This window comes from Panthera pardus, unplaced genomic scaffold, assembly GCF_024362965.1.
Source record: "Panthera pardus isolate Hobbes unplaced genomic scaffold, ASM2436296v1 HiC_scaffold_13, whole genome shotgun sequence".
NCBI classification, from domain to species: domain Eukaryota; kingdom Metazoa; phylum Chordata; class Mammalia; order Carnivora; family Felidae; genus Panthera; species Panthera pardus.
Window position 1 is genome coordinate 44,720,395 of NW_026526688.1, and position 26,710 is coordinate 44,747,104.

Here is a 26,710-nt window from a genome sequence, read left to right on the forward strand (position 1 = left end):
CAACTGGATCCTCTGTTATAATGACATTGGATCAACTGGAGAAACCTGAATATGATCTGAGGACCATCAGAGAGTAGTTAATTAGTGTTAATTTCCCATCTTTGATGGCTATATACTGGTTCTGTAAGAATATGAAAGTTTAAAAAATACCCACTAACTCTTTGATACTCTTCCTTTGCAGAGGTGGAGCCTAATTTCCCTCCACCTGAGTGTGGGCTGAACTTAGTGACTCATTTCTAACAAATAAAACAAAATTGAAGCGACCAACTTCAAAGATAGGTCATAGGAGATACTCAAACTCTATTGCGATCTTGGATCACTTGCACCAGAACTCTGCTTCCAGGGTGAGGACAAATAAGTGGTCTATGGAGAGGCCCACATGGTGAGGATCTAAGGGCATCCTGTCAAAGCAGCATGAGTGAGCCATCTTGGAAATAAATCCTCCAGTCTCTAAGTCCTCAGAGACGCCAGGCTCATCTAAGAGCCTGATCTCAGCCACGTGAATTCTCCTGAGCCAGACCACACAGTCAAGCTGCTCTCAGATTCCCAACCCTCAAAAACCATCAAAAACCATAGAAAATAATGAACATTTGTAGTCTTAGACTGCTAAGTTTTATGTTAATTTGTCAAGCAGCACTAAATAACAACAGAAGGATAATGTCCTTGCTTGTAAGAAATACACAATCAAGTTCTCAAAAACCAGAGGGCATCATGGCAACTTACTCTCAAATGGTTCAAAAAAAAAAATTGGTGGGGCGCCTGGGTGGCGCAGTCGGTTAAGCGTCCGACTTCAGCCAGGTCACGATCTCGCGGCCCGTGAGTTCGAGCCCCGCGTCAGGCTCTGGGCTGATGGCTCGGAGCCTGGAGCCTGTTTCCGATTCTGTGTCTCCCTCTCTCTCTGCCCCTCCCCCGTTCATGCTCTGTCTCTCTCTGTCCCAAAAATAAATAAAAAACGTTGAAAAAAAAAATTAAAAAAAAAAAAAAATTGGTACTGTTCTTACAGCTTTTTTTTTTTTTTAATTTTTTAACGTCTGTTTATTTTTGAGAGAGCAAGACACACACAGCGTAAGCAAGCAAGAGAGAAAGAGAGAGAGAGAGAGAGAGACAGACAGACAGACAGACAGACAGACACAGAAACCCAGGCAGGCTCTAGGCTCTGAGCTGTCAGCACAAAGCCCGATGTGGGGCTTGAACTCATGAACCACAACACAATATCATGACCTGAGCCTAAGTTGGACACTTAACCAATTGAGCCACCCAGGCGCCCCTGTTCTTACAACTTTTTTACACATCTGAAATTATTTCAAAATAAAAACATTAAAAGATACAATACAGATTTATCATTAATTTTTATTAGGCTCAGCATGAGTAGCATAAATGGCAAGCATGCATTGCTTTTCTATATATTCTAATAAATGAATTTACTATTAAGGACCAGTGTTCCTACTTTTTCTCTCCTCCTCCAGAATTAAAGCTGTGAAGTATAGTGAAACAAGACAAGTCTCACTTCTTAAAACCTGAAGTCACTTATTTGGCCCTCCCCTACTTGCCCTACTAGCAAAGTATGCTCATCACTACAAGAAGTCAAACAATCCACATATAATGGACATCACACCATGGAATTACATCACTTCACTTCCAAATGACCAGTATCAATACAAGTGTTCATTTTTAGCATGAAATCAATAACGGGCTTCCAAATGCAATAAATATATGACCTGTTTGGATCCAATTCAAAGAAACAACTGAAAGAAGTGTTTTTTAAACAACCGTGGAACTGTGAATGTGGACTGGGTATTAGATCATGAAGGAATTATTATCCATCTTATTTAGGAATAATAATGGTATAATGGTTTCATTCTAAAGAATCCTTGTTAGATACAAATACTGAGGGTTTTTTTTCATATTTATTTTTGAGAGAGAGGCAGAGAGAGAAAGAGCGAGAGCACAAGCAGTAGAGAGGCAGAGAGGGAGACACAGAATCCGAAGCAGGCTCCAGGCTCCGAGCTGTCAGCACAGAACCCAACACAGGGCTCGGACTCACAAACTGTGAGATCATGACCTGAGCTGAAGTTGGACGCTTAACTAACTGAGTCACTCAGGTGCCCCTAAATACTGAGGTATTTACTGGTGGATAATACGCTATTTGGAACTTGCATTAATACTCTAGAAAAACAAAGACAAAATTCATAAGGTACGCTTGTCTAAAAGTAGTGAGTTTATTATTTTAAGTAGTGAGTGTATTTAAATTGACTTTCACATTCTAAAGGATAATGAAGGCTATTCTGAATAAATCATGTCATTAAAAGAGCTACTAAACATTAAAGAGTTTTATGACAAAAAAGTCATAAAATCAAAAGACAACTGACAAACTAGGAGAAAATGTTCACAATATGTACCACAAAAAGCCAATATTCCTAGTATATAAAGGGACAGATAATTCAAGGAAACACAAATTAAAACAGCACTGGGATATCATTTCTCACTTATGAGACTGGCCAAAGTTAAAACACCGGACAACACATTCTGTTTGTGAGGCCATGCGGAAATAAACACGCTACATTGCTGATGGGAATACAAAATCACACAACCTTCTGAAGGGAAATTTGGCAAGGCTAGCAAAACTACATATATAGTTGCTTACCTTTTGCTCCAGCAATTCTACTTCTGGAATTCTACCTTGAAAACACACCAGCAACAATACAAAACACACATGCTCGCGGTTATTCACTATCTTTTTGTGATTGCAAAATACTAGAAATAATCTAAGTGCCCACAGAATGGCTGAATAAACCAGATACATCCACATAATAATCATGAAGCTAAAAAAATAGAAAACAATTAGGATGATCTCTTCAAAGTGCTGTGGAGTTATGACATGAAGCAAAACGCAAAAGAGTATCTATGGTATGCTGCCCTCCGCATACGAAAAAAAGAGATAAAAGGAAATACACATATATCTCCTTATTTGTGCAGAAGAAACACAGCAAAGATAAACTAGAAACTAAAGAGACTGGTTACCTATAAAGGGTAGGTGAGGGGAAAAAAGGGAGAATGGGGTTGCAGGGATGGGGTTGCGTTAACCTTTCCATACAACTTTACTCCTAGAACCACATTAATGTTTCACACACCCTTCACATAACCCCCTGACACAGACACATAGACACAGACACACACAGACACACAGACACACAGACACACACACACACACACACACTTTCCCCCTCCCCCGAAAGAGATGGGAGAACCTAAAAACAGCATACAAACACTAACAAATGAGCCTGTTATAAATGAGAAACACAAGCACACTGATGGTGGTGAGAAAGAACAGAATGAATCTAAGCTAACAGTAACTTGAAGGGATACTGCGAGGCCAAAGACAAAGAGCTGTGCGTAAACACTGTAAGCTCGTGAAGGTTTCTCATAAAGGTTAGCAATTCTGAGACTGCTTTATGTGCATATGAGAAGTGAACAAGGGAATACAATGCAGATAGAGTCAGGTGTCTCACGGTTGGAGACAGAAGTGACAAATAAGGAAAGGTGGAGGTCTGGAACAACCCTGCAAGCATTTGGGAGCCAAGCTATCAGTACAAACTCAGTCTAGCCCTGTACGTATACGCGTCAGTTGGTATACATATACTTTCCTACTTCTGTCGAGGGAGTCTGGAAGTGACACCCAGGGAGCATACCTAACACTTAGGTCTTTATTTCTAAACATCATTTTCCAATCAAAGGAACCAGGGCTCTTCAGAGAAATAGCAGATACTTGGCCTGGAGCATGGAAAATACAAGATAAGCCAGGAACATTTTGTGATGCCAGAAAGTAAAGAAGTACTTAAAAAAAAAAAGATGAGGCTTATCAAAAAAAAAACCACACAGGAACTAACCTAAAGAAGTTCCCAATGGCCAAAGCGGGAATAATTTGAGCAACTAGATAAAGTATACCCCAACAGAATAAAATAAATATCTGAGTTCACACTGATATAAATAATCGAGTAAATAATAAATGGAGAAGAAATAAAAAATCATCAGGCAAACACCATGTCAATAATCACTGCAGAAAAGACCCAGGTACTAAAATTAGTGAGCAAAATATAAACAGAATCCAAAACAGACCTGGGAAAGGTGGCCAGAGACTTACAAATTGTGAGATCCTAGAAAAGAGGCATTAATGAGGAAACTAGTGAAATGTAAATGAAGTCTTTGGTTTCATTACAGCATTTACTAATGTTTACTTCCTGGTTTTGACAACTGTCAATCCTATAAGATTGTACCATTAGAAGCTTGAGGAGGGATATATTAAAACTATTATTTTTGTAACTTTACTGTAAGTTTAAAATTAGTTCAATAAGGGCACCTGACTGGCTCAGTCAGTAGAGCATGCAACTCCTGATCTTGGGGTTGAAAGTTTGAGCCCCATGTTGGGTGCAGAATTACTTAAAAAATAAAAAATAAAATTAAAAAAATAAGAAGTTCAAAATAGAAAAGTTTAAAAAACCCATATATATATGTATATATACAAATGGCTAGAGCTTAAAGGAAGAGAACAAGGAAATTATTTCTTGTGTGTTCAGCTGAGTCTAGTTAGAACTAGGCGGCAGGGGAGTGGTAAAAGACCGACATGTATATCTAATTCTAAACTGGACAAAGCTGAGGACAATATTCAAAGTAACATCTGGGTCCAACATGAACATTATTATTTTAAAGGTGTTTTTAAGTTTGTTTCTGTTTTTTTGAGAGAGAGGGAGAGATGGAGACAGGGAGGGTGAGAGACAGAGAATCCCAAGCAGGCTCCATGCTATCAGCACAGAGCTTGATTCGGGGCTTGATCTCATGAACCGTGAGACCATGACCTGAAACAAGAGTCAGACACTAAACTGACTGAGCCACCCAGGCACCCCCCGACATTGAGTATTAATATGTTACATACCTCGATCATGCAGGGCTAACAAAACCCGTTCATATAAGCAGGCTCTGTAGAGGTCTCCAGGAATAGGTTTTCCTGCCCAGCAGTCAAGTTCAAGTTTCTCAGGGTCAGGGGCATGGGGATCAGGCTCAGCTAGAATATACCGATAGCCGTCTTTGTTAAACGGGTGTTCCAAGGGGTAGCCATGAGGGGGAAGGCGCTGAGCAGAAAACAAAGGGTCACTGCAGAAAGGAAAAAAATAATATCAAGAAACTAAAACCCCCTTAGCTCAAATGGCTTCAATTCTTTAAGAAGGACATCTGATTTATTAGATTTCAGCAGGAACACATGCAACTTCACACATGCTTTTCATTGCTCAAACAGAGGATCCTGCCCTCTGCAGGTAAAACAGGGAAACAAAAAGCATCCGCTTTTAAATTCAGCAAAGTAGTTTTGGTCAAATTACTCTAGCCTGTAGGAATAGCTACGAAAAGGAGGCAGTATGTCCTAAGGAGAAAGTAAGGAAGAAGGGGAACAAGGGTGATTTCCTTTATTATGTTAATTACTAAAACTAATGAACAGAAACTCAGAGATAAGACTGGGAGTACTTACAATCTTAAATAAGAAAAGACCAGGATTTATTGAATAAAGAGAAGGGAAGAGGCTTGAGGGCAGAGGCACACAGCTGAAGTAAAAGAGATAAAGTTCAATCCTTTCTCAGGATGTCTTAACAGCATTGAACTCTACTCCCCAGGCAATGCGCCCCAGGTGCTGCCCCAGCACTCCCCTAACAAAACAAATGTGTAAACTTCGGTTCCCAGCCTGGCATTATTTTATCCCTCAAAGCGCTCAAGATTTGAGAAAAATGGACAGGCTTTTTAATCTCAGACACCTGAGCTACTGAAGAGTGCAGCTCTGTTCCCTCTGATGGGCTGTGCCAGCACCAAAGATGGCCTAACAGTGGTGAGTGCGAGTGGGTGTTTCTGCCCACCTCCGGGCCTTCTTGGTGGTCCCTGCGGTCCCTCCATCTTGCTGCTTGCGCTTCGCTCCTCTTCCTTTTCCACTGCTTCCTGCTGCAATTCCCCCTTTGAAGAGAAGGCAGATCACATTCAATAAGCTGTCACAGAAGCTTCATGTGGATGTGGAAATTCCATGGTGACTAACACTCCTGTCGTGCATTTGTGTAACACCACACACAGGAGGATTTCCTTCCTGAAAGCATATTGGGGTTTCACCCTGGTTCTGAGAGAGTCGGCTGAAGGTCTCACAGCTCAGAACACTGGGTTCTGGCAGTAAGCTCAAATGAACCTAGCACTAATGACACCTGTGTTACACATTCAACCTTTTTAAGGAACTGCAACTACTGGCACACTTTCTGAGGATGTGACACAAATGCATTTTCACGCATTCAGACTCCAAACACCCACATCTAAAAACAACTGCAAGGATAAAATTTTTTTTCCACCCAAATCGATACAAACACCCACAACAAATATCCTCACTACAAGTAGATGTTCACTCACTTGATCTATGCAGGATATATTCCATAAACATAATAAAGGCACAGTATCTGCTAAAGCACTCAACTTGAATACCCAACAAGACAAAGGTACATAAAACATAGAAAACAGAAACAAAAATACTAAAAAGGTGTTTCTCTCCAGTGCTGCTAGATATCCACTCTGGTTGTTCATGACCCAAGTAGAAAGGCTTTAAATTTAGTAGGCAACTTTTACAATTATTAAGATTGTGCCAATGCATAAAATTCAGGTCAGACTAACCCAGCTTGTGGAATTAAGAGTGAGTATCAAAAAATTTACATATTTTATGCAAAAAATAATTTAGCAACGTACTAAGGCCACAAGGAATACTACCTAGTGATTTCTGAAATAGGTACTTTGAAGTTTTTGTCCAGTTCTGTCTTTCCTCTCAATTTGTTTTTCTGTCAGAAAATGTCCCTGAACTGCAGGAAAACACCTTTATGGTAACAGCTGCATAGAGTACTGTATCTTAATTTGGGGCAAGCTTGGAAATTCTCAGCAGTTCTGCTGGAATAAAAAGGATCAAGACATTGAGAGCAGGTCATATTCTGCATATACAGGACCAGATTGATGCAGAACTTCCTTTTATGAACACACCATGTATTATTCCTATTTTTCATTTTTAAAAAGGTTGCAATTTAAAAAGATACGCTGTTGCAATATCAATTTGAATTTGTGTTACCTTAAAAGACTATGGATTTCTTACTGTTATTGGTATTTTAATTAATTTGAAAGAGAAGTTTTAGAACCATCTTGAACAAGACGTGCTATATTAAGGTGACTGCTGGCCATGTTAGGCAGAATATGACAACGTACAAGCTTTTAATTACTAACATTCAACTGGAACTATGGTTTCATATCAAGTGCTATTGCCATCATTTCACGATGCTTTAAAATTTTAATCTAGTTTTAGCTTCTACCACAACTCAGCAAAAAGCGTTTTCCAAACCACATAATACTTAAGTCTGAGAGGATGAAAGAAGACAGAGGAGGAATTCACCTCCAAAAGAGACTCCACCTGTAAGAACAGAAGTGGCACCATGTATTTGTCAAATTTTAACAATTAAAAAGGGAAAAAATGGTGTAAAAAGATAAACAATACAGTTAGCTATTTCCAACCCATCTCAGAATATTAGTGACAGTGGAAGTGATTACACATTTAAGATGCTACTGCACCAAAGGACAAGTTAATGTTGCCAAGTGTTAGATGAATAGCTAGTTGCCTCCCAGCTACCCCAACCTTTGTTAGATTACCATTAGTAATGAAGTCCATTCCTGTCATTAGGTGGATTACTGACGGAAAAACATCTACAGCTAGTGATCAGTATAGAAACGCTGTCATGGGAATAAGCTGAAGTTTCAGGGCAAGAGCAATTAGAAGATGGGCAGAGGAAATCTGTTAAATAACAGCTGAATTAGCAGTAAGAGAGAACAACCAAAACCACGCTGGGTGTCAGTGATAAGGATATAGATGGGGAGTCTAAGATAATAAGCACAGTAAATCTGACTTTAAACCTGTACTTTGTTTTATGCTAAATCTGTTTCACTTAAGACCAAACTGTGGTGTAAAGGGACAAACAGTTCTCCACTACCGTCTGTCAAATCTTTGGCCAGCTTCACAAAACTGAGGTTTGGACTGTAAAGCATCTTTCTAAATATCCAGTTAAGAGTCAACCCAAAGGATGCCCAATTCTAGGCATATTTGGATCCAACAGCTTACAAATATTTCATCGAGACATTTAAACACTTACCATTTAGATTCCCGCTTGTAGACACAGCACTGCTTTGTTTTTGGTTGTCATAAGCAGGACCAATGTTACTAAGATCCTAGAGGGAAAAACATTCAATTATAAAGGGAGGCTATATAATCAAACCTATCTGGCAATGCTCAAAAAACCAGGAAATCCTAGTAGAATGTGAATCAAAACTGACAATCCTAAGAAGCCTGAAATTTACAGGGGTCCAAACCTGGATGCTTCAGAGATCAACAAGTAACATGTGTGAGGCAGGCCAAGTATAAGGATCGAAGTGGTTAACAGTGAATTGGCAGGGGGCGGGCCGGGGGGGGGGGGGGGGGCGTTCGAGCGGGAGATGGCAAACAGGAGTGCATGAATGCTATTTTCTCGGCCCCCTGTGGGAATTCAGGCCCACTGTAATCAGATCTTCTCATTCTAGAAGAAAAGACAGAAATCTGAATTTCTACCCCCAGCACATTAAGTTAACAAATGCTTGATTCATCTACCCTAAGAAAACTGTGGCTAACCTGACTGATTCACATGAGCCTGTTTTGTAGAGTTGCCTGACCACAGATAAGGGTAGCCAAGCAACTGGGAAGAAGGGACCAGGAGTGAACAAAAGTAACCTCTGTGAGGACATGCCCCAAGATCCCCCCACCCCACGTCATCATCCTTTATGCTGTCATTTTTTAAGCACACGTCCCATGAAGAGGCTTGATTCCTTAATGTGCACGCCCAGAAAGGAAGAGACCTCCTTTTGTCCCTATATCAAATCAGCATATTCCATTCAACCTACATACCACCCCGTGACATCCTGACTCCTACCGTTAAAGGCACCCAGCCCATACCCTTTGTGAAGGCCGATTTGAGAAATTTTCTCCCATCTCCTTGCTTCGCACCCTGCGATAAAACCCTTTCTGCTACAAAACCGGTGTCAGCGTTTGGCTTATGTGCATCATAAGGCAATGGGTCCTCACAGTGTAACATTTCTATGTGAAACCTTTAACTTTCAATGCTGGCAGATCAAACATTTCAAGGCACAGCTGAAAGATTTGGCCTCCTGAGATGCCAAATGTGACCCATCGAACAAAGAGTGGACATTTTCTTTCTCCTCAATTGTTCACCACAAATTTCTCTTAATAACACATTTTGAAGAGTAAAATTTGAGATGGAAAGAAAATTAGAAATAACTTGGCCCAGCATATTTGTGTTACAAGTGAGGAAATTATAATTAAAAAAGATAAAAATGATATGCAAAAGGCTGTAATGTTAAGGGGAAGAACCACAACTAAAACACTAGTCTCCTGGTTTAAGGTAGGGGTTTTTCTCCCCACACATGACAATAACTGCTTACTTGGGGCTCACCACGTTAGAGGCCTGGAATGGCCTGCAGCAAACAGACAAATGTAAACAAAACCTGATTCTGTCTCCAAATCAAAAGGGGAATATAAAGTACCTGATCCAAAAGTCCAAATTTGGGGTAATCTTCTTCTGGGTCCTTACTCCCGGGATCAGGATGTTCCTTTACTAAGAATACATCTCTTTCTTTACTCTAAAAGGAAGCAGTATTTTAGCGTTACCGGAAATTTTATACCTCAAAGTAGTATCGAATGGATGATCAACCAACAACTCCAATTCCTAAGTGTAACCTCCCCAAATGATAGTATTGCTTTTCCCTCTGATTAGAAAATACACGACCATCAAAAAATTCAAACAGAGGAACTTGAAGAAATGAGAGCCAAAGTCCTTTGGAATCCTCCCCTATCCCTCCACCTCACAGATATAAGTTAGCACTGTTAACAGCTTGCTGTGGCCTTCTCCCCAGGTACTCTCTTTAATTCTAAGGACACTAATGTTTAGAACAGTGTTGTTTTTGTTTTTAAATCAAAGGGAAAAACAGTCTGCCATGTCAATATAAATTATACTTGCAAAAGCACAGTGGACCAAGGTTCCCCTGTCGTGTATAAAACGACATTGATGTTCACTTCAGACACAACTCGGTGATTGTGCGAAAACTATTAAACTTTACAATCAGTGATACCTCACTGTCCAAGATTTAAAACTAAGTTGTTCTCATTTTCTTAGTCATCACGTTATTTCAGTGAGACTAAAACAGATTTAATACTTACAAAGAACACGGATTTTTGAAACGTCAAGTCTGATCATTTTGGTCTACTCACCATTGTTTTAACAATATTATTTGGCCAGGTCATTTTCCCAGGTCTCTGTCTGGTCGTCATGCACTCCCAGTATTTATCAATAAACGGTATGATATCCTAATTTTTTAAAACAAAATATATTAAGAGTTCTATAGTTGCTTTCAAAGTTATACTCACAAAAATGGAATGAAAACTGCAGCATTTTCAAAGAGCTTGTCAGAATCGAGAGAAAAATCCACGTTTAGTTTTTTCATGATTAAACAAATACATAATTGCATGCAAACAACATACAGATTGTGAGGAATTTCATGTAAGTATACACAAGTCTTAGCCTCAGAAGGTTTACAATCCAGTTGGAGGGAAAGATCCTCCCCATTCCCTTGGGTGACATTTGGACAATGACTCCCAAGTGATTCTCTCTCCTGAGCTCCTGTTTTGCCTGCTTCTAACATCTCTATTTGGTCATCCCAAAGGCACCTCAAACTTGTTACAAAATTAAACTTTGTATCTCAACTCATAAATCTGCTCTGCAGATCTCTATTCTTGCTCTTAATGCTCAGAATCACCTACCTCCTAGAATCACAAGCTAGAAGCCAAGGGCATCATCCTTGATTCTTCTCTTGTGCACAACCATCACATCTAAACCGACACCAAATGAATTTTAAGATTTCAGAAAATTTCTCACCCATCAGGCCTCTTCTATCCCCACTGCTCTGATTATTATCCTCACCAGTTCTTGCTGACATGACTAAACAAATATCTGAGCTTGACCTTGACATTGACCTTCCCCCACTGTCACCATTCTGCCAAAGTCCATCAGAGTTAGAGTCTACCACCAAAACCTTCCACCGCTTAGTTCTATGAAATGAAAACCAAATCTTTACCAAAAGGAACTATTTGGGGTGCCTGGCTGGCTCAGTCAGTGGAGTGTGTGGCTCTTGCTCTCAGAGGTACAAATTCAAGCTCCATGGCAGATGTAGAATTTACTCAAAAAAAAAAAAAAAAAAAAATCTTTAAATAAATAAAAGGAACCAGGGTTGAATCAGGGAAAGTAGAAGGGAAATCTGGAATATTCTGTTGTTCCAGAAAGTAAGGAAGAGTTCAAAAACTCATAGGGACATATCAAAAAGTATCAGGTGTCAGACTCAATGGGGATACACTGATCAAATCTGAGCACCAGAAATCAGAAATCCACAAATTGGGGCACCTGGGTGGATCATTTGGTTAAGCCTCCAACTCTTTGAGTTCGACTCAGGTCATGATCTCACACTTGGTGACATCAAGCCCTGCGTCAGGCTCTGCACTGAGGGTGCAGCCTGCTTGGCACTCTCTCTCTCCTTTTTCTCTGCCTGTCCACCTCTCTCTCTCTCTCTCTCTCTCTCTCTCTCTCTCTCTCCCTCCCTCCCTCCCCGTGCCTCCCCACTCTCTCTCAAAAATAAACAAACTTAAAAAAAATAATCCACAAATCTGCAGGGATACTTAAAAAAAAAAAAAAAGATGGACAGAAAGGAAAACTCTCTTAACAGAAGAACTGCAAGTAACAAATGTATTCTTTTTCACAATGACCACCTTATTAACTGATTCAGGCTAGGATAATCAGGCTAGTTGCTAAAACCATTGCTTGAAGGGGTCCCAATGAGACATTTACACAATCTCAACACATCACCACACAGACTGCTTAATAATTACAAAGACAAAAGGTCCCTTTACAATGGAGAAATCTGATAGATACCTCCTCTTTACCCAAGTAATCAAATTTAAGGTCATTAATAATAAAACAAACCAGTATTTTATGCCTCCTGATGTGATACAAGGAAAAAATACACTATACATACATCACCTACATAATATTCTTGCCAAAAATGTTTAACCTGAACTCTATCATGGGGAAACAATCAGATAAATGCAAACAGAAGAATCACGCCAAACAACTGTCTGGGCTCCTCAAAATTTTAAATGTCATAGCAGACTGGGGTGCCTGGCTTAGTCAGTTGGAGAAACACACAACTCTTCATCTCGGGGCCATGAGCCCCACATTGGGTGTAGAGATTACTTTTTTTTTTTTTAATTTTTTTGGGGTTTATTTATTTTTGAGACAGAGAGAGAGGACAAGCAGAGGAGGGGCAAAGAGAGAGGGAGACACAGAATCTGACACAGGTTCCAGGCTCTGAGCTGCCATACAGAGCCCAATGTGGGGCTCGAACTTACGGACCATGAGATCATGACCTGAGCTGAAGTTGGATGCTTAACCGACTGAGCCACCCAGGCATCCCTGGGTGTAGAGATTACTTAAATAAATAAACTTTATAAAGAAATAAACTTTATAGAGAAATAAGTAAATAAATGTATGTCACAGCAGACCAAAAAAACAAAGTAAAATAAATTCAGGAACCATTTTAGATTAAAGACAAAAAAGACATTACGGGGCACCTGGCTGGCTTGGTTGGTAGGGCATACAACTCTTGATCTCAGGGTTGTGAGTTCCAGCCCCATGTTGGGCATGGAACCTACATAAAAAAAAAAGAGCAAGAGAGACATTACAACTAAATGTAATGTGCAATCTTTGCCTGGATCCTGGATAGAGAAAAAAAGCTATGGAGGATATTAAAATGATAATTAACAATGAGAAAATATAATTATATACTTTATATAAAAAATAAAAACTATATATTAGATAGTAGTATTACATCGACACTAAGTTTTCTGAGTATGATCACTGTACTACGGTTATGGGAAAATACTGGGTATAGTATTCAGTTTAGTCTCATATAACTTAGGGAGATAAAGCAAATGCAGTAAAATATTAATAACTGGCAAATCTAGGAAAATAACTAACAGATGGTTCACTGTACTATCTGAATTTTCCTATGTTTGAAATTTCAAAATAAGAATTTGGGAGGAATAAAAAAAACGGAAAAAACGCAAATCTAATCATAACACATCTGTACTGCAGGAATAAAAAGGAGGTGAGAGGGCTGTCTGACTACTCCAGCCTGCAGGATTAAGTCCTAATTTCTATTCAGTAGAAAAGCCCTTACAGTCTGATCCCAGCTATATTGGTCTCACCATATACCCTATGCCAGTGTCTTTCAAACTGTAGACTGCAATCTATTAGTAGGTTATAAAATCAATTCTGTAAGTCAAAACTAGCACTGACTAGAACAGAAAATAACAATGCAGAGGAAAAAGAGTGGAGGATAAGCACTGTTCAGTGAAAAAAAAATTTTTTTTCAAGTTTATTTTGAGAGAGAGTATGTGTGCACACACATAACAAGGGAGAGACAGTGAGAGGGAGAGAGAGAATCCCAAGCAGGCTCTGTGCCGTCAATCTCACAGACCACCTCACAGACTGTGAGATCATGACCTGAGTGGAGATCAAGAGTCAGATGCATAACCAACTGAGCCACCTAGGCGCCCGTGTTTGGTGAAATTTTTGTTTATTTATTTTTCAAGATTTTATCTTTTATATTTTTTGAATTTTTAAAAATATTTGTTACTTATCTTTGAAAGAGAGAGCGTGAGTGGGGGAGGGACAGAGAGAAAGAGAGGGAGAGAGAATCATAAGCAGAGAGAATCCACACTGTCAGCACAGAGCCTGACGTGGGGCTCGATCTCTCAAACCATGACATCGTGACCTGAGCAGAAATCAAGAGTTGGATGCTTAACTGAGCCACCAGGGACCCTTAAAGATTTTATTTTTAAGCAATCTCTACCTACGCCCAACATGAGACTCGAACTCAAGATGCTCTACTGACTGAGCCAGCCAGATGCCCCTTGTTTCAGCTTAAATGAAAGTGGGCAGGTATGAATGTATAGTAGGCATAATGTAAACTCCATCGTTCTAAAATTTACTTAATTTTCATATTTTCTTACCGTGAATCACAGTAGGAAAGACTCATGGGTGGGCTAGTCGTCTAATTTTGAGTCCTGACTTCAGTTGTGTGGTTTTGCAGTTTAATAATAAAGGATAATTCGTTTAAATAAAAGGCATGTATAAACCTACCCCCTTCCCTCTGACAAAATCTATAATAATCGTCTTTAAAAATAGTTAAACGGGGCTGAGAAGGTTCAGCTCAAGATCTGATTTTTTTTCCTGGTTAAGTTTATTTTTGAGTAATCTTTATGCACAATGTGGGGCTCGAACTCAAGACCCTGAGATCAAGAGTCACATACTGTACTGACTGAGCCAGCCAGGCACCCCCTCAAGATTTTTTTTTTTTAAGTTTGAGAGACACAGAGATAGCACCAGTAGGGGAGGGGCAGAGAGAGAGGGAGAGAGAGAGAATCCGAACCAGGCTGTCAGCACAGAGCCCGACATGGGGCCAAACTCACGAAACCGTAAGATCATGACCTGAGCCGAAACCAAGAGTCAGACACTTAACCAACTGAGCCACGCAGGTGCCTCAAGATCTGATTATTAATTGGGGGATAGACAGTTGTTTGCTTCTATAAAGCCAACCAAAACTATTTAAGGATTCCCCCAACTAATAATTTAGCCAACTGACATAATGTGCACATATTAGAAGTTAGTAAATCACATGAAATCAGCAACAACCACTGAATCTATAGTCATATATTCATAAAAATTGGGGGCAAAGTACTCATTGTTAAAGAGTATATTTAGGTGTTCTACCTGATTCTTTGGCATAATTGCAATTACATTAATCTCTTCTCTACCTTATCTTTGGAGAACATGGTTTTTGGATGTTCATCTTGTGTTCGAGACTGCCAAGTTAGGTTGGCCAAAGCACTAAGGCACATTTCTTTCAAGTCTGTTAAAAAGAAAAAGGAAGAAAAAATTATCTATAGTATTATAGTCATATTACCTAAAGGATATTCAACTAGGTGATCCACAAGTTAACAATTATAGCAGCAAAAAAATAAGAGTCATGATTTTCCCTGAAGTGGACCATAGCCATTATTTGGAGCTAAACTCCAATGTTACATAACTTTTACCGGCTACTAGGCAGGAGTTCCCTGATCCTGCTAAGCCCAAATCTCTTTCATTTGCAGCTACCCAGAGGACAATTTTGCAGCACTCGTGAGTTTGTTCTTACTTGCTTGCTTCCGGAGGAAATAGGTATTCCCACTATGATGGCACACATTGCAGTGAAAACTGTAGTTGGTCATGAAAGGCAGACAGGATCTGCAGAACAGCCAGATTAAAAAATCAGTGAACTTCTAAATACACACTTCTTTGTAGAAGTAAATCAACTGAATCGACAGGGATCCCTTCCCTGCAGTGAAAATAATAACGTTAATATATTAATATATGATTAAAATTTACAAAGGTCATCAAAACCAAAACAGGGCTTATATTTTCACAAATACCTGGATTTTTCTGTTAAAACATTTAATAAGATATTATCTATCATAGTAGATAATTCAGCACCAGGAAGATTATCACTGGTGCCTTGTCCAAGCTAGTTTATTAAAGTATTTAAGCACCTAAAAAGAGCATGCCAGGCCAGTTGTGGAAGACAAAGTAGTCTCCTTAAATATAGTTACATGCAAATATTTGTATGTAAATTATATTTAAATATATACAACTCTAATTTACACACAGACATTTATACACTTAAATACTTAAATATCTCTTTAAAAGGTCAATAATACTGCTGGAAAGGGCAGACAGAAGATATGACAAGATTAATTAAAAATGTAAATAATTATTCAAGAAGACAACACGTAAGTCACAAAACATTACTTGTCTCAGTACCAAAGGAATCCTACAGGTGATAATTACTCCAGAGGAGTTTTAAGGATCCAAGTAGTAACTTCAGATTTAAGAGTTAGAAACATTTTGGAGAACGTAAGTTATGGACTAGATTTGGGAAGATGAGTTGGTTTTCTTTTGTCTAAGTGAACTATATACAGAGATGAGAAAGGCCAACAAGGGGGCAGAGGAGCAAACTGCTGTAGATAAGTTTGTCCCAGAGAGGGGATTTGGAAGAAAAAAAGAAAAAAAGAAAAAAAAAATAAAGAAAAATAAAAAAGGCTTGAAAGGCAGGAAGTGCAAGGAGCCAGGTAGAGTTGGATTTTTTCTGTGGGTAATGGGAACTCCTTGAAGGGGAAGTGACATGGTTAAAATTTTAAGTGACAGGTTGGGTCTGAAGGAAGAGATGAGAAAAAGCAAATGTGGGGGCACTTGGGTGGCTCAGTCAGTTAAGCATTAGACTCTTGACTTTGACTCATGTCATGATCTTACAGTTTGTGAGTTTGAGCCCCAAGTTGGGCTCTGCACTGACAGAGCACTTAACAGAATGAGCCACCCAGGCACCCCTACGTAAGACACTTTTGTAGCAGTTCCAGCAGAAGGCAAAGAAGGCCTCACTTAGGGTGAAAGAATAAAAACGGAAAGGACAAGCCCATATACAAGAGAAAAAAATTGGTAAAGCTTGGTGACTGATTAGATATGGAGGATGGGGCGGGGGGGGGGGGGGGGGGGCAGGGAAGGAAGTGAAAGGAGTTCTAACTATTAAGACTGCTTGTATCACAAAGATAGCTCCTCAGAAGTGAGTTTGGGGGCAAGTGAAAACTTGTCTGTATTGTATAAGGGGGCCTTACTCTTTTTTTTGTTTTTAATATTTATTTTTGAGAGAGAGAGCAAGAGAGAGCTAGCGCGTGGAGGTGGGGAGGAGGGAGGGGCAGAGAGAGGGAGACACCGGGAAATCGCAGGCTCCAGGCTCTGAGCTGTCAGTACAGAGTTCCACGCTGGGCCTGAACTCACAGAACCATGAGACCATGACCTGAGCTGACGTCAGGCGCTTAACTCACTGAGCCACCCAGGTGCCCCAGGAGACCTTAGTCTTAAAAAGGAGAAAGTAATAGAAAAATACAAGACTGGTTTAGGTTGTAAGAGAAGAAATCAAAATAAAAGCAGATTTATCTGGACTCAAGTGAAACTTGCTTTAAGTATCCTCGAAGAGAAGGTTCCTAAATGTGTGTCTATTGTCACCACTCAAGAAATTAAGAAACATTCTTGTGAATGTTAAGGCTGAATTCCCTTGCCTTTACCTTGCTCTTGAACCCTTTCTGTTCAACAGCCCACCATGATAAAATCACCTACAGAAAGTAAAGCCTCAAACTAGAGACATGTAGAAGTATAGTTATTAATTCAAATATAATCAGGTATTCACAGCAGCCTTTTTCCTACCCTGACTAGCTCCCTTCCTCCATCTCAGTTGTGAAAGACAATCCGTCTCACCTAGTTGGGCTTTAGGTGTAACTTCTCAAATTCAGGTACAAACTGGTTTCTACCAAAACTCTTGAACTGTGGTTTGCTTCTTCCCTAGATCACCCCAAGTTAGCTCTCTGGTAAATTTCCTTTCCTAGGCTCTGTCTATCCAAATAAATTCTCTTTGGCCAAAGCGGCCAGATTTTAGTTGGGTCTTATCTAAGTGACCAGCTTTGCTTATCTTGTATACTTTCCCTATAGATACTTCTACCAAGATCAATTCTTTCTTCCAGATCCTTCATTATTTTTTTTTTTAAACACTGTATCCTAGATCACTAATCACATGTTAATTAGAACATTAGCATTTCTAAAGTCCCCTACAACTTTTTAATTAGAAAGCACACAATAAATTATAAAGGAAGGTGCTTCCTCGACAACCCACCCAAGAAGGAAGAATTTCAGAATAGTGCAGCCTTATTTTGAGGCAGTCTTATCTGAATTTACTTGCACAAAAAGAACCATAAAAAACACCAAAGAGAGCCAGCAGTACAATGATTTCCATAGACAGTATGTCAACATCAAGCACTTGCTAGCTGTTGGCAAACTCCCTACAATAAAGCAAAAATTCTTTTACTTTCAATCAATCATAAAGTGATTTTGATTCATTAGAAGAGGTAAAAGATAGGAAATATGTTTTGCTGAGAAGTGAACACAGAATACTTAAAGGGAGTGAATTTGAAGCCAAAAGGGAAAAAAGGATCGCTCAAGCATGAAGAGTCACTGGTTATCTCAAATTTTTGACAACAGGCTTTGTCCACCATATACACCAACCCTCTCCCCCAAAATCCGTAACACCAAATACAACATCTAAATGCTACTGTCCCATAACTGTTTATATAATGCTTCGTAATTGCATGGTTTTGTCTCCTAACCAGGTTGTAAGCTCAAAAGCAGGGAGAATACCTATCATTGTACCTATTAGGGCTTGACCCTCAATAGATAGAAAACAGTTCAGATTATTAAAACAATTCTTGATTCAAATCCTACTACTCACTGAAGGTGAGGTTAGAAGACATAGGAAATAATATGCTTTTATATTTGCCTACAAATTATTATTCAACTGTTGAACATACTGAGATTTATTTTAAAAAGCGATTTTTTAAAAATTTTTTTAATTTTTTTTTAACGTTTATTTATTTTTGAGAGAGAGACAGAGCATGAACGGGGGAGGGTCAGAGAGAGAGGGAGACACAGAATCCGAAACAGGCTTCAGGCTCTGAGCTGTCAGAACAGAGCCTGATGCGGGGCTCGAACTCACGGACCGTGAGATCATGACCTGAGCCGAAGTCGGACGCTCAACGGACTGAGCCACCCAGGCGCCCCTAAAAAGCGATTTTTTAAAACATTTTTTAAATGTTTATTTATTTTTGAGAGACTGAGCATGAGCGGAGGAGGCGCAGAGAGAGAGAGAAAGAGACACACACATAGAATCCAAAGCAGGCTCCAGGCTCTGAGCTGTCAGCACAGAGCCCAACGCCAGGGCTCAAACTCACAGACCGCGAGATCATGACCTGAGCCGAAGTTGGACATTCAACTGACTTAGCCACACAGGTGCCCCTTAAAAAGCGATTCTTAACAAAGATTACAAAAAATACTCACGAGGTATCTATGCCAAAGGTGTCCGCTGTGAACCATTTTGTACATATGCCACACTGCAGCTCTACCTCTCCTAACTGTCGGCCATTCTCTTCATCCACGGAGCCCGCCTGCGTATCCATCACCTCTGAAGTGTCCCCAGCACCTTCCTGTGTCCACACAGCAATTAGAGAATCAGGTCAGTTGATCCTATTGTATTTAACTCACTTAAAAACTTAAACAAACAAAAAACAGAACCTATTTTGCCTTGCATACATCCAAAAAGAAATACTTACTAGTGTATCTTTTCCATTAGAAGATTCAGTCTCCAAACCACCACCTACATCAACTGAATTTGCATCCCTACAAGATAGTGAAAGTACTCAAGTGAGAATCTTCAAGGGAAACAAACCTCAAAACGCCTATGCCTAAGGATAATGATCAAAGTACAGGTGAACTTCACACTCCTACAGCTTTTTCAGCTAAGCCTATTCTCTCAGCCTGGGTGCCCAGGGTTAGGAAGAATATGACCAAGACAGACGCAGGCCCATAGGGCAGAGAGAAGCCTAATCTGTCCTTACTGACAAATCTACAGGAGATGGAATTAGTCCTGGGGGAGGTTCGCCTAGATGCAGCTCTCCCACTCTTGTTTTCAGAGGAACCGTTACTTCTTCCAGTCCGGCAATGCAAAGTGGTTTCTCCTCTGGGATATCTGAGGAGTTCCTGCTATAAGAGTGAGCTACCAGACCTCTCAGGAGCCTGAGAGAGAACAAGAACCTTGACTCTCAGGACCCGCGAAAGGTACGGAAAGGGGCGTAGTTACAGACACAGTTAAGAGGGGAGGGAGAAGGGGACGGGCCAAGCGGCGGGCGGGACTACAGTCCTGGAAGGCGGGGGGGGGGCGAAGGGCGAGCCGTTGGCTGCAGGGCCTAGGTTCGGAGGGTGCGGGCAGGAGAGTTCCAGGGAGCCGCGGGACTCCAGGAGGGGTGGGCCTCCCTCCCAGTGTCCCCCTCGGGCTGCAGGACATCTTACCCACTTTCTGCCTCTCCAGAACCGGGTTCTGCTGCTGGAGCAACAGATGTTCCCTCTCCAGCCGGGGCAGTTGCCACCGCTACCACCGGTTTTGTCTCCCCTTCTTCTGCCACTGTTGCATTTGCTGCCGCTGCTGGGCCGGGTCCTGCATCCACTCCAGGTCCCGGTCCGGTTCCCGCCGCCGCCATCACTGCCGCCTCCCAGAGTTCTCGCGAGAATTCGCTCTCCGTCTCGCGTGAGTTGCTGACTGGCTTTGTAATCTTCAAACAGTAAACGCGTTTGGTGGGTCCACCGCTTGCCTTGACGAGTGAGCCCTCCAGGCCCACTTTAAGGTCGGGCAGGCGGAGGCGGGCAGGGTCCTGGGATTTGGAGTGGTAGCCACAGAGCTAGGAGAAGGCGGAGGTACTAGTTTGATTTCCTCCAGGGCTCACTTCGTTTTCCGGGCTGGATGTTGTGATTTTCGTGGCCGACACTGGAAATCAGCGCTGATGAGGCGCCTTGAGAGCGCTGGGTGCCTACGGACTCTGAAGGCTGTGGTGTGCATTGCAAACGTTCCTCATCATTAAATGTAGGAAATGTCTTCTACAAACACTAGCACTCACTGCCCTCCCGCCCCAGAAGCAGTTCGTTACTGCCGTGGTGATCTGCCACTTTGAGCACGTTTTCAAGTGGCTACTTAGCCTAGAAAGTATGAGTCCAGAGTCCCAGCTACATAGGTTAGGACCGGAGAGGGGATGTTCCATACAGGCGGAAGAGGTAAGCAGCAATGTGTGTTCTAGAAGCTGCAAGCCACTTAATATTTTAAGAGGAGGAAAATGAGGCCCGAGTTAGGAAGCCAGGTGCTGGAGGACTTTCCAGTTGAGAGAAGATTGTCCTTAGAGGAAGGAACAGGTAGCGACCAAAGGTAAGGGAGGAATAAACCTCAGTATTGGTAGGTGAAATCACTGGAGTAGACTTATTCAGAGTCTTCAAACTTAAGAATATAAACCTCTAGAAGTATTCAGGCCAGGAGAGTTTTCAGGAAACCAGTGTGTACATCCTAATTTTTACAGAGTCGCCCGAGAACACACTTTTCTCCCACTTTACAAAAAAAAAAAAAAAAAAAAAAAAAAGGCATACCTCTCTCCAATCGTGAATCAAATCTTACTATGATGTCTTGCCCAAGGGTGTACAAACCTATGGGACACCAGACACAAGAACAATTGGAAATATGTAAGTATTTGGATTTCCCAGTTGGTTCCCAATTATTTGTTTTCAACAAAATTGAAGGGGATCCTAATTGAGTTACCAGTTGATAGATTATTTTAAAAACTGATTATTATTATTTTTTAAATGTTTATATATTTAGTTTTGAGAGAGAGAGAGAGAGCACAAGTGGGGGAGGGACAGAGAAAGAGAGGGAGACACAGAATCTGAAGGAGGCTACAGGCTCCGAGCTGACAGTCCATCGCAGGTCTTGAACCCATGAACCGGGAGATCATGACCTGAGCCCAAGTCAGATGCTCAACTGGCTGAGCTACCCGGGTGCCCGGAAAAATTGATAGATTATTTTAAAATTTTAAATAATTATTTTAAAAGTGGTGGGTGAAATTTTAAGAAGAAACAATACTTTGCACAGACTCAAAGTATTTCCTCCAAAATATTTACTCTAGTATTAAATGTTTTAACATACAGCTACAACATCTTTGATACTGCTTCCTCCGAGGTAGAGCTTGAATCCCACCTCTTATTGAGTGTGTGGGCTGGATTTAGATATTTGTTTCTGAACAATAGAATATGGAAAAGGAAAATGGTAAGTTTTACAGTAGAGAAACTGGCAGATACCACCTTAACCAAGTGGTCAAGGTTAACACCACCAGTAATAAATCAGGTTGATATCATTTGCCCCTTTGATACGATGCAATGAGAAGGACTTCATCTCTGTGGAATTCTTCCCCCAAATTTATAACCCCAGTCTAATCAAGAGAAAACAGCCAAATCTAAGTTGAGACATTCTAGAAAATATCTAACCAGTACACCTCAAAACTTTTCACATCATGAAAGACATGAGAAACTCTGGAGGAGACGAGGAGATGACAACTAAATGCAGCGTATCCTGGATTGGATCTTGGAAGAGGAAAGGGACATTAGAGGGAAAAAATGGTGAAATCAATAATGTCTGTAGTTCATAGTATTACAGCAATGTTAATTTCTTAGTTCTGATCAATGTACCATGCTTCAAGATGTCAACATTAGGGGAAGAGCTGGGTTAAGGCTATGTGGGGGAACTCTTTGCACTATCTTTGTGACGCTTCTGTAAATCTAAAAGTAATTGAAAATCTAAATTAAAAAACTGGTGGTAGATCACAATGTGATTTGGCATAGAACTTCGAAGGAGTTCAAATAATTGAGTTCCGGGGCGCCTGAGTGGCTTAGGCAGTTGAGCGTCTGACTCTTGATTTTGGCTTAGGTCATGGTCCCAGGGTTGTGGGATCGAGCGCCTCCTTGGGGTCCTCACTGAGCGTGGAGACTGCTTAGGATTCTCTCTCTCCCTCTCTCTTCCCCTCCCCTGCTTGTGTGTGTGTGCACATGCATGCTCCTTCTCTCTCTCTCTCTCTCTCTCTCTCTATCAAAATAAACATTAAAAAAAAAGTTGCACAGTCCACAGACTGAGCCAGCTGGCACCCCAGAAATTTTTTTTTTTTAGTTTTATTTAACAATGCTAATGTTTGCAATCTGTCTGAAACCCCCTGCGGATAATTAAATTTACAATGATAAATTCATTCATGCAAACAAAATTTTGAAGATCACTAATTTAGAACAATGTCTTTCAAATGTTTGGCCACAACTCCCGTAAGAAACACATTTTGCAATGTGACCTAGTATACACGTTATATTAGTTACAATTAGAAGATTTATGAAACAATCTACATTTGTATTATGTCTTTTTTTTTTTTTTTTTTTTAATGCCAGTAGTGACACTCTAAATTGATTGGACAACCTCTGATACAGAATTGTTGTCAAAGAGCTGTGATCTGGGGGTTGTGTTCTGGGCAGCAACTTCATTTTTTTGTATTAAAATTTTTTTTTTTTAATTTTTATTTCTTTTTGACAGAGAGACAGCATGAGCAGGGGAGGGCCAGAGAGATGGAGACACAGAATCCGTAGCAGGCCCTAGGCTCTGAGCTGTAGCACAGAGCCCGACGCAGGGCTCGAACTCACAAGCCATGAGATCATGACCTGAGCTGAAGTCAGACGCTTAACTGACTGAGCCACCAGGCGCCCCTTAAAAAAAAAAATTTTTTTTTAAATTTTAGAGAGAGAGAGCATGAACAGGGGAGAGGCAGATGGAGAAAGAGAATCTTAAACAGGCTCCCTGCTCAGCAGAGAGCCTGATGGAGAGTTCGATCTCATGACCTGAGCCGAAATCAAGAGTTGGATGCTCAATCAACTGAGCCACCCAGGCACCCCATCAGCTACATTTTAAGTGAAGGCCATGAATGATTCATTTTAAATGAAAGTGATGAGTGATTCCAGTTTCTTGGAATCATTTAGCAGAACCCACATTATAGTGGATTGAAAAGGGAGTGGAAGGATAGAAGCAGAAATAGCTGTGTAGACAGATCTTTCCAGTTTTTTGAGGCTCACTCTTTTTCTTCCTTCCTTTTCTTTCTTTTTCTTTCTTTCTTTCTTTCTTTCTTTCTTTCTTTCTTTCTTTCTTTCTTTCTTTCTTTCTTTCTTTCTTTCTTTCTCGTTTATTTTGAGAGAGAGCTGGAGAGGGACAGAAAGAGAGGGAGAATCCCAAGCAGCCTCCAAGCTATCAGTCAGTACAGAGTCCAACACGGGGCTTGATCTCATGACCTTGAGATCATGACCTGAGCCGAGATCAAGAGTCAGGAGCTTAACTGACAGCCACCCAGACATCTGGAGGCATTTTATTTCTGCAAAGAAAAAACTGAGTCAGTGTGGCAAAATGTTGACATTTGTTAAATCCTTGTTTGTTACCTGGTTCTTTGCTCTGTTTTCAGTGTGTTTGAAATAGTTCCTAAACAAAGGTTTGGTTCTGAAGGAGCAATTAGATGATAGCTGGAGGGGAATGCAGGGTTGGGAGAGAGGCTCATGACACACTTTTATTCATCAGTATGGAGCCAGAGGTTGAAAATGCAGGAGAGGTGGTAGTTGATGAACAGCTTTCTAAAGAAACTGGGTCAGGGCACCTGGGTGGCTCAGTTGGTTAAGCATCTGACTCCTGATTTTGGCTGAGGTCATTATCTCACAGTCTGTGAGTTCGAGCCCTGCGTTGGGCTCTGTGCTGACAGTATGGAGCCTGCTTGGGATTCTCTGTCTCCCTCTCTCAGCCCCTCGCCCCATGCATGCACACTCACTGTCTCTCAAAATAAATAAACTTAAAAAAATTATTATTTTAATGAACCGGGTCAAGGAGCTGAGTCAACTGGCAGAGATGAAGTTTGGCTGGATGACAAGGAGAGAATCTATTCATCTGAAACAGGAAGAAATCGGGAGGATGGAATAAGGACGTGGTTTGTAACTAGGAACAGGAGACTATGAGAAAATATTGGTGGCTGATAGCGAGGGCTTCACTGAGCTCTGAGCCTGCATATTGATAGTGCCTACAATTTATATCTTCCAGTTCCTGCAACACCACAATGCTATATAACAGCGAAGATGATTTGAAACAATCATCTGAGTTTTCAGTTTTTCCAGGCAGGTAAAAGTAAGGGCCAGGATAAAAGGCAGCCAAAGATGATAGCAAGAAAGCAGTTCAGGTGATTAACCATGGCATCTGAGGAAGCAGAGAGGGAAACGGGGGAATTCAGCGTCCAGAAGTCTGGATGAAAAGGCAGGAACTAGAATGGGGAGAGGTCAAAGTAAGAATATTTGAGTTCAGGATATTCGGAGAATTCCACAGCCAACTCACCTGTGGGTAAAAGTGGGTGAGGCTAAGGTGGAACCAGACCTAATTTCTAGAATTGGAAAGCAAGGCATCCCACACACTGGACAGCTGCTCAAGATAAAGGTTAATAAAATCATTCATAGCACCAGCTTACAAGTTTAGGCTGGATAAAAACAGGAGAAACACATTTTGGGGAGGTTTCCCTGTCAGCAGCGGGGGAACTCACCCAGCTTGTCAGAAAGCGGACTATCCAGCTGGAGTGTCGCTTATTCGCCTGGCCCTGGTGAAAATATGGAGCGCATTCTCTCATCCTCAAATACAGTATTCAGAATGTTCACAATTGTTATTCTTGAGCAGTGGGTTTATAAAGACCGCCTCTTTCTCTCTTCTCTGTATTTTCCAAGTGTTTGATAGTGTGCCAAGAGTTGCTCGAATCAGAAGTAAATAAAGTCTTCAAAAAGAAAACTTGTCTCCCTCCACACTTTTCTCCACTAGGTCTCAGATTTGTCCCTTCTCCAACCTATTTGTCCCTCCAACCTATTGTGGTTTTGTTTTGTTTTGTTTGAGAGAGAGAGAGAGAGAGAGAGAGCAAGCAGGGGAGAGGCAAAGAGAGAATCCCAAGCCAGCTCTGCACTGTCAGTGCAGAGCCCGATGCAATGCGGGGCTCGAACTCCTTGAGCCAAAGTCAAGAGTCTGACACTTAACCAACTGAGCCAGTCAGGTGCTCCCAGCCATTTTTTTTTTCACTTCACTAGGATTACCACACCTGAATCTTCCTGATTCGGGCTTTCCTACTCCAATTCAGCCTGGCCAATCATCTGATACCTCTGCAGCACTTCATCTTTCTTTAGGGAGCTACTTACTGCCTTTCAGAGAAAACTTAGAGTCCAGGAGTGCCCAGCAAATGACCCCAATTCCTGTGGGAACCCACCATTCTCAGCATACTCCACCCCATCTTCCAGTCTCTAGGTTTGGTCCTGCTTCCCTCCATCCTGATTGCCCCTGGCCCCCCACGTCCATTACATCAAGACATTACATCAAGACACATGCCTAAGTTACTTCCCCTGGAAACCTTGCTTCCCGCAGTCTTTATGTGAGTGTATGTGATTCACTAGGCCTCAGTTGCAAATTAGAACATTTTTATTGTAGAACCAGTGTTCATAATCCTGTTTGGCTCATCTGTACGGGGACCAACACGGGGGATCATTTTGTTTGTAACACACCATGATGTCTTATGAATAATTGACTTTAAAATGTTTAAAAGCAGTCAGCACCCCACTCTGCATTCAGTTCACTTCCGTTTCCTTTTTCTTTTTTAAAAGATTTTATTTTTTTAAGTTTATTTATTTTGAGAGAGAAGGAGCACAAGTAGGGGAGGGGCAGAGAGAACGGGAGAGAGAGAATCCCAAGCAGGACTGTCAGCTCAGAGCCTGACATCAGGCTCAGAGCCTCACACGAACTGTGAGATGATGACCTGAGCTGAAAGTAAGAGATGCTTGACCGACTGAGCTACCCGGGCGCCCCTAAAGATTGAGCCCCAACATGGGGCTCAAACCCACAATCCCAAGATCAAGAGTCACATGCTCCACTGACTGAGCCAGCCAGGCACCCCATTGTCTCTCATTTCTTT

At 41.1% G+C, this 26,710-nt stretch overlaps 1 protein-coding gene across 3 annotated transcripts in view; it reads right to left on the reverse strand.

The window, feature by feature from the left end:
* The window catches only part of ASH2L (ASH2 like, histone lysine methyltransferase complex subunit), a 31,805-nt gene extending 11,391 nt beyond the window's left edge, over positions 1-20,414 (reverse strand). The window contains exons 1-11 of one of the 3 annotated variants that reach the window (XM_019440775.2): positions 20,187-20,414; positions 19,451-19,517; positions 19,179-19,324; positions 15,400-15,488; positions 15,020-15,114; positions 10,364-10,459; positions 9,640-9,735; positions 8,199-8,274; positions 7,448-7,465; positions 5,898-5,991; positions 4,931-5,148 (exon numbers count right to left, since the gene is read on the reverse strand). In XM_019440775.2, the coding sequence (XP_019296320.1) occupies positions 4,931-5,148; positions 5,898-5,991; positions 7,448-7,465; positions 8,199-8,274; positions 9,640-9,735; positions 10,364-10,459; positions 15,020-15,114; positions 15,400-15,488; positions 19,179-19,324; positions 19,451-19,517; positions 20,187-20,374 (1,183 nt within the window). In that variant the 5' untranslated portion in view covers positions 20,375-20,414. Of the gene's footprint in view, positions 1-4,930; positions 5,149-5,897; positions 5,992-7,447; positions 7,466-8,198; positions 8,275-9,639; positions 9,736-10,363; positions 10,460-15,019; positions 15,115-15,399; positions 15,489-19,178; positions 19,325-19,450; positions 19,518-19,735; positions 20,025-20,186 lie in introns of those variants that run through there. The other 2 variants (XM_019440779.2, XM_019440776.2) reach the window with 2 other exon arrangements.
* Between the last annotated feature and the right edge of the window lie 6,296 nt (positions 20,415-26,710).